Raw genomic sequence first — 8,076 nt, forward strand, 5'->3', positions numbered from 1 at the left:
CTTTCAGCTCAAACTCTATGATTCTATAACATCCTTACATTTCTAGTTCTAGCTGTTACCCCAAATGTATCTCTCCTTCCTCCCTTACTCCTAATTCAGTCACTGGATAACAATATTCAATTCTTCAACTTTCTCTGATACTTACTGGCCACTTATCCATTCCTTCACTTCATAGAAGCTAATGAGATCCTTATCATCTATTGGACTGCAATCAATCTCCCTCAGGGTGAAAAGGGACTAGGCCAGTACACAGAATTTGTGGTTTTGCTAAATAGGGCTACATGAATAAATACTTGTAATGAGATACCCTCACTAGTTTAAAAGCTATTTTGAGAACAACTAATTTTAAAAATGTACAGAGGGCCATTTTGGAGAAGGTAAAGCATTATTACTATTGTTCTCCTTTTCAATTCATAAAATAAAGAGGTTTATTTGGCCTATACCAGAGGGGTCAAACAGCCTCATGTGATGTACAACTCACCTTAGTGCATCTGAACTGGATTAAAATGTATTGGGGAAATACTTTTAAAATATCAAAATAAAATAAAACATAGACAATGTTAATATATGAGGTTTCTACTAGCTGTGTGACCTTGGGGGAGTCACTTAACCCCAATTGCCCTACCTTCACCCCTGCAAAAAAATGGGTTTTCTAGGTCAATATGTGGCTACAGGGATCCTTATGTAGAGTTGGATGGCTTCCATTTCAATTTATATTAGACACTACTGGTCTATAATATGGAAATAGCCTGCATAGGTGTCTGGTAGGAGTTTGAAACCTTTTGGGAGGTTTTATTCATTCCTCCCACCTTGCTCCATTTAAATATATCACGTAAGTTTAACTTGCAATTAAGCTGGGTTAAATTAATTTTGTTTTCAGAAATGTGCACTATGGCTTGAGATAATTGAAACCACCCATAGAATGTTGAGGTTTTTGAGAATTATTGATTTAGTTATCATTGAAGTGGCTCTCTATGTAACACATATTGAACTGAAAAAAGAAACATAAAAACTTCTCCCCCACATACCCATTTTCTTTTTCTACTAAAACAAATTATACATATTATAAAAAAATATGCAATATATAATGCTTATAACCCCACTGTGTATTAGGGGATAGATCCAGAGAAAATAGGCTCTTTCTAAACATGGCATCATAGTGAAGCATTTTTTAAAATAAAAATATATTCCTTTTAATATATGATTTCTTCATAAAACAGTTGTTCTGAAGTCTCATATTCTAGTCTTAATATGAAACTTTGGGGATTAAAAAGAATTTCTAGAACTAACAACAAAAATGGTGATAATTCCCAAGTACACATATAGCACTTTAAAGTTGTAAAGACATTTTATTCCCAACAATCTGGAAGTTGTACCAATCCCAGTTTTACAGACAAGAAAACTGAGCTTCAGAGAAGTCAAATGGCTTGTTCATGGACCTCAAACATATATGAAACTAGAGTTTTTCAGAGTCTTACATAGGAATTTTTCAAGAGGAGTTTTTGCTGTGTGTATTTTGGGATATTATACATCAGGTGTCTCTGAGGGGAAAAAATAAAGTTTCAAATTACTTGAAGAAGTGGAGGGAAGTGTAGAATTGAGTCAAATGAAATAATTAGTATTTAATGAATATATATAAGCAAGCAAGAAGGTACACAGAAATGTCATACTTATATATGAGCCAGTTTCGTAACTCTCAGTACATATGCAGATATTTGTTCCAAAATCATAAATGGTTGAATGTGATTTCCATGTAATTAGACAGGTATTACATATCTAAATACATGCTTACATTTTGTTCTTGATCCATATAATTTGGATTTATTGCAATTTTTCAATCTATTTCTGCTTCCTCAGAAAATAAATTCATTGTTGAAGAATCATTCCTCAAGACTCTGCCACTCACAATTAGCTTTATTGCTTTCCTAAACCAAGGGTAAAACAAGGCATAGATCAAGGGATTCATAGCTGAGTTATAATAAACACACCACACTAAGATCTCGTAGACATAAGGGGGAGTTATGAAATTCATATAAGCATCAATTACTGAATCAATGAAATACGGCAGCCAAGAGACAAGAAACACAGCCATAGCAGTCCCTAGGGTTTTAGCAGCCTTTCTCTCTCGTTTGGCTACCCTGTCCTTATAGCTCTCTCCACAGGCCTGGGTTTGGTTGCTAGTACTTTCTATCTTTCTAGCCTGATGTTTAGCCACCAAAAAAATTTTGCCGTATAAAATGAGCATGGCAATTGTTGGTATGAAGAATAAAAGAAATCCAAAGAGAACCCAGTCTTGATTCATGGGAGCCTGACAACCTCCCACACAAGTGAGAGCAATTACTAAATCCTCCAACCCATCATCATTGACGCCTGTATAAAGGAGAGAAAAACTATATGTTACTGAACAGCCCCAGGACACAGCAATACATATCCCTGAAATGGGTACTGTGAACTTGGTTGGGTAGACCAGAGGGTCAGTGACAGCAATATATCTATCAATGGAGATGAAACACAAGTGGAAGAGAGAAGCATAGCAAAATGACCCATCAAAACATGTGTGAAATTTACAATAACTCTCCCCAAAGTACCAGCAGCTTTCCACAGACCTCACCATGCTGAAGGGCATCACAGTGAGTCCAACCAACAAGTCAGCACAGGCCAAGGAGGCAATGAGGAAGTTGGTAGGTGTGTGCAGTTGCTTGAAGTGAAGGATGGCGATGATAACCAGCAAGTTGCCAAATACTGCTAGCACAGCCCCAAAGCCAAAGACCACATACAGAATCATTCGAGGGATGGGAGAATATGGGGTTTTGATGCAGGATCCATTCACATTCTCAAAACAGAACTGCACAGCAGCAAGTTGGTAAGAATTGTTGATTCTCACTTCCCTGTGTGAATCTTCAGGCAATTCCATATTCCTTGAATGTTACTAAGATTTCAAATTTGGAGTGAGAGATAAAAATCTGCAGTCAATATGGAAGTATTACAGTCAGTATATGCAGGAACTACAAAAACCATTGCAAAATAATCCCCAAATCCTTCACTATTTTTAGACTGAGGAAATTTATCTTGTCATTTTCATATATACCAGAATTTGGTACATGATGAAGAATTTGTTTTAATTGGGCATGCCATTTTCTACCGATTTAAAAGATTGTCTTTAAGTATTTACCTTCTGAACTGCTCCTTTAGTCCAGCAGCCAAGACTCGGTATTTTCTCAAACTCCTAATGGCATGTGTGTTGCCTGGCATGTTAGACAACCAAGAAACGCTGATCAGTTTGCTGACTGAGGAAGTTTCCAAAGGATTGTTTTATTAGGTTACACTTCCCTGAGGAGTCATAGGAGAGCTAACCATGACATATACTCTGAAGAAGTAAGAGAATATGGTAATTTCCCCCAAACTTTTATAATGAAATCCCCAAGGTGTGAAGTGTGAACCATAAAAAGATGTTTAGATATCTTAATAATATTGATATGCAGCGTGGAAAAGTGCGTAAAGGACTAGCCTTGAGTTAAAGGACACCTGATTCAAGTCTTATTTCTGATGTCTAATAGCTGTATGACAATGGAAAAGACCCCTGACCTTTCAGGGCCATAGGCAACTCTCTAGGACCACAAATTATAGAACTGCTGCAGCTGAAATCTAGAGTCTTATGTGATCTAGGAAAGGAACCCATGTCTAGATGCAAAGCCTGGGAGGATAGCACACTGCTTGAGTATTCCAGTCAGATATACCACATGGCTACTTTTGCAGATCTGGGGTTCTCCAATCACCAAATGTAGCCTTGTTTCTATGGCTAGAAAGGACTATTTCTCCTTTGCTAGTGGCACCTGTGGATCTTCCTCATCCTTATTTGGAATGCAGAAATATCCTTCCTTTTTCAGAGACTGTACTCTCTATGGAAAAAGCCTCAAATCTGTTAAGGTTCCATGGTCCTTTTTCCACTTAATTTCTGTATTGTATTCTTTGACCTTCCAAAGTCCTGACCCAGGCTTTGCTTCCCCTGACTCTCCTTCTCTCTTGTGGTTTAAAGCCCAACACAACCTGGATCCAGTCTGTCTTTCCAGGTTAATTGTAAATTATTTTCCTTTATGAATTTTATGGTCCCTCTGAACTGGTTTTGCAGTTTTTCATAAACATCTTTCCATCTTCTGTCTTTAGGCCTCTGCACACATTATCTCCTATGCCAGAAATGTACTGTCCCTATCTCCAACTTTTAGAATCCCTTATCTATCTCCTTCAAAACTTCATTCAAGAGCCACTGTGTCTCCTTCTCCCCCCAAGAAATCCATTTGTATTTATTTTACTACATATTTAATATGTTCTTTTTTATGTACATGTTATCTCCTCTTATAAAATGTAAGATGCCTGAGGACCAGGACTCTTATTTTTTTCTTTTCATCCCCAGGTACTAGCTTGGTACACACAGTAGGGGTTGATTGATCAGAAGCTCTTCATTTTCTCCAGCAGACTGATGAGTTTTTAAGAATTCCTCCAGCCCTTTCATTCTTTCCTCCACTAGGGAAATTAACCTGCATTTTGTGCATGCATATTTACAGGGTATGGGTTCCCAGGCATTGAAATGGATCTTCTTTGCAATCCAGTGATGAGAAATGTATTCTGGTATTAAAGATGTTTCCCTATGTAAGAGGAATTCAGAAGGAGTGAACTCAGTTCCTCGGGGCTGGGAGAAACCTATATATCTTCATATAGCCCCATGACAACTCACATGAGAATTTGGGGCCCTGGAGATACCGGCAGTAGAGCGGTCCAGATGGCTGAAAGAAGAAAGTTCCTGGAGGCAGAACCACCAACCAATAGAATTCTAGGCCATAATATCCTGAACATCAAGGGTAAATTCCTAGATGACACCAATTTTCTGGACCAAATCTCCTGGAGCTCATTTAGGGTCTCAACTCAATTTTGTAACAGTAAAAGGTTTTCTGAATGTGCAATTGCCAAAAATTAGTTAAAAATCAAACACATGAGGGGCGGATCCAAGATGGCACTGTGAAAGGAAGGAACTACTGGAGCTCTCTCATAAATTCTGTCAGATATGTCCAAAAGGTGAATCTGAGCAGATTTGAGATAGTTGGAAGCTACTAGTAGACTGAGAGGGGCAGGAGTGCCAAGCACGCGCAAGGCACCAGACCAAACCAACCAGGAACGGCATAGGAATCCAGGCAACACGTTGGTCTGGGAGAGTGCTGGGAAAGTGAAACGCCAGAGTAGGAACAGGCCCAGGGTGGAAGAATCAAAAAATTACTTTACAGAGATGTAAAACAATAACAAAATTCATCTGGAAGAACAAGAGGTCCAGAAGATCTAGGCAATTAATGAAAAGAAATGCTAGGGAAGGTGGCCTAGCCATACCAGATATTAAACTGTACTATAAAGTAGCAGTCATCAAAACTGCTTGGTACTGGCTAAGAAACAGAGTCATGGATCAGTGGGATAGGTTAGGTACACAAGATGCAGTAATCAACGACTATAGCAATCTACTCTTTGATAAACCCAAACAATCCAGCTTCTGGGCTAAGAATTCACTATTTCACAAAAACTGCTGGGGAAATTGGAAAATGGTAGGGCAGAAATTGGGCATAAACCAATATCTTACACTGTATACCAAAATAAAGTCAAAATGCATTTATAATTTAGGAATAAAGGCTGATACTACAAGCAATTTGGGAGAGCAAGGAATAGTTTACCTATCATATTGATGGAAAAGGAAAAAATTTATTATACAACAAGAGATATAGAGCATTACAAAATGGGAAATGGATAATTTTGATTATGTTAAATTGAAAAGTTTTTGTATAAACAAAGCCAATGCAACAAAGATTAGGAGGGAAGCAGAAAACTGGGAGAAAATCTTTACATCCAGGGTCTCTGATAAAGGCCTCATCTCTAAAATATACAGGGGACTGAGCCACATTTATAGGAATACAATTCATTCCCCAATTGAGAAATGGTCAAAGGATATTAACAAGCAGTTTTCAGAGGAAGAAATTAAAAATATCTATAGGCATATGAAAAAATGCTCTAAATCACTACTGATTAGAGAAATGCAAATCAAAATAACTCTTAGGTACCACATCTGTCCTGTCAGATTGGCTAACATGACAAAACAGGAAAATGATAAATACTGGAGAGGATGTGGAAAATTGGAACATTGTTACATTGCTGGTGGAGTTGTGAGCTGATCCAGCCATTCTGGAGAACAATTTGGAACTATGCCCAAAGGGCTATAAAAATGTTCATATCCTTTGACCCAGAAATACCACTTCTAGGGCTGTATCCCAAAGACATCACACAAATGGGAAAGGGACCCATATGTATAAAAATATTTATGGTGGCTCTTTTTATGGTAGCAAAGAATTGGAAATAAAGGGAATTCCCATCAATTGGGGAATGGCTGAACAAGTTGTAGCATATGAATGTAATGGAATACTATTGTGCTATAAGAAATGGGGAACATACATACTTGTAATATCTATTAAGTTATGACTTTTTTACTGTTTTAGAATGATAAATTAATTAAGTGTCTTTGATTGAGCCTTACTAGGTGCAAAGCCCCAGGCCCAAACCCCTATCTACTAGGTGCCAAGCCTATGTGAGTGTGAAGCCCTCAGGGTCCTAAGGGGAGTTGCTAAGACCACAGTCAATAGTAGGAGCCTAAGTTCTGTTGGCTCAGATGATGTTTGATGATAGCTTTGAATTCAGCCCTGGGGCAAGATGGAAACTTTCAGCAAGGAGCTAAATGTGCCTTTTTGCTGCCTTCCCCTGGGGCTGATTGGGAGGGGGGGGGGATTTGTTTATGGTGGGGTGGGGGAAGTGCCTTGGACCCTCAGGGACCCTACCCTGTTGGCTTTATTGCCCAGCTGACCCTCAGGACTTAGAAGCAGGGACTGGAACAGCATGGAGAGGACAGACCCCCAACAGAACTTTGTTTGGACTTTTTCTCTGAGTTGGGACTTTGGGTGCCAAGAGGAAACCTGCAATGGCAGTATGGGGAGAAGGACCCACCCTCAAGAAGTACTTTACTTGGACCCTCTGTATTAACTAAAGAGATTAACTGGCTTTGACCTAGGGGTGAACATTTGAATTGTAAACAAGTATTTTGCGAACCATTGATTGAAGAGATTAACTTGCTGGGACCTGGGGTGGATCATGTTTGTATTGTAAACAAGTATTTTGAAATGACACTGAAAGATATGTTTTGTTTTGTTGTGAATGATATGTTTTAGGTTCCTGCTTGATTGGATCACAATGTATAATGCTTCTATTTGTTCCAAGATCCATGGCAATTTAATTTAGATTTTTGTTATGCCCTGGACCCTGGAAGAGTGAAGTGTAATATCAATTAAGTTGGGACTTTTTTTACCATTTTAGAATGATAAATTAATTGTCTTTGATTGAGACTTACTAGGTGCAAAGCCCCAGGCCCAAACCCCTATCCACTAGGTGCTGAGCCTATGTGGGTGTGAAGCACCTCTCACTCTTGGGGGAGTGTTGATGTGCGGACTCTGGGCAGCTGTAGTTAAGAGCCCTCCAGCTTGTGAACTCAGATGTTGATGTCTTCTTGGTAACTATGAATTGTATTTGGTCTATTTATAATGTATGTTTGTAATTTGTTTGTATTTGCTTTGAAGTTCAGGGTACTGGCTTTTTCCCCTGAACTAAGTGAGTGATACTTGTATGTTGGATTGAAATAGGATTGTTAACCCCCTAAGGTTGCATTCCTTAGTAAAGCAGATCAAAAGAACTTGTGCTGGCTGCGTTCCCGTTGTTGGGCTCATGTTGGTCTTTCACCCCCACAGCAGCTGCTAGCCAAATTGTTGCAACAGGACTTCATAATGACCTAGAAAAACCTACATGATATAATGCTGAGTGAGTGGAGAAGAACCAGGAGAACATTATACACAACTATAGACATATTAATTCTGTAATGACTAACCTTGATAGACCTTGTTCTCCTCAGCAATACAAGGTTTAAAGACAACTCCAAATGACTCATGATGGAGAGAGTTATCTACATCCAGAGACAGAACTATGGAGTCTGAACGCAGATTG

General features: G+C 38.7%; 1 protein-coding gene across 1 annotated transcript; it reads right to left on the bottom strand.

Annotated features, from left to right (window-relative positions):
• Positions 1 to 1,834: 1,834 nt before the first annotated feature.
• LOC118858105 (trace amine-associated receptor 9-like) lies at positions 1,835 to 2,914 on the bottom strand. The gene has a single exon (XM_036768557.1). It carries the CDS (start codon positions 2,912 to 2,914, stop codon positions 1,835 to 1,837), a length of 1,080 nt encoding a protein of 359 aa, XP_036624452.1.
• Between the last annotated feature and the right edge of the window lie 5,162 nt (positions 2,915 to 8,076).

Source organism: Trichosurus vulpecula, chromosome 7 (genome assembly GCF_011100635.1).
Source record: "Trichosurus vulpecula isolate mTriVul1 chromosome 7, mTriVul1.pri, whole genome shotgun sequence".
Classification (NCBI taxonomy): domain Eukaryota; kingdom Metazoa; phylum Chordata; class Mammalia; order Diprotodontia; family Phalangeridae; genus Trichosurus; species Trichosurus vulpecula.

What these genes read in the sequence shown, in the direction of transcription:
- LOC118858105 (XM_036768557.1), bottom strand. Translation starts at nt 2,914, where the DNA reads ATGGAATTGCCTGAAGATTCACACAGGGAAGTGAGAATCAACAATTCT.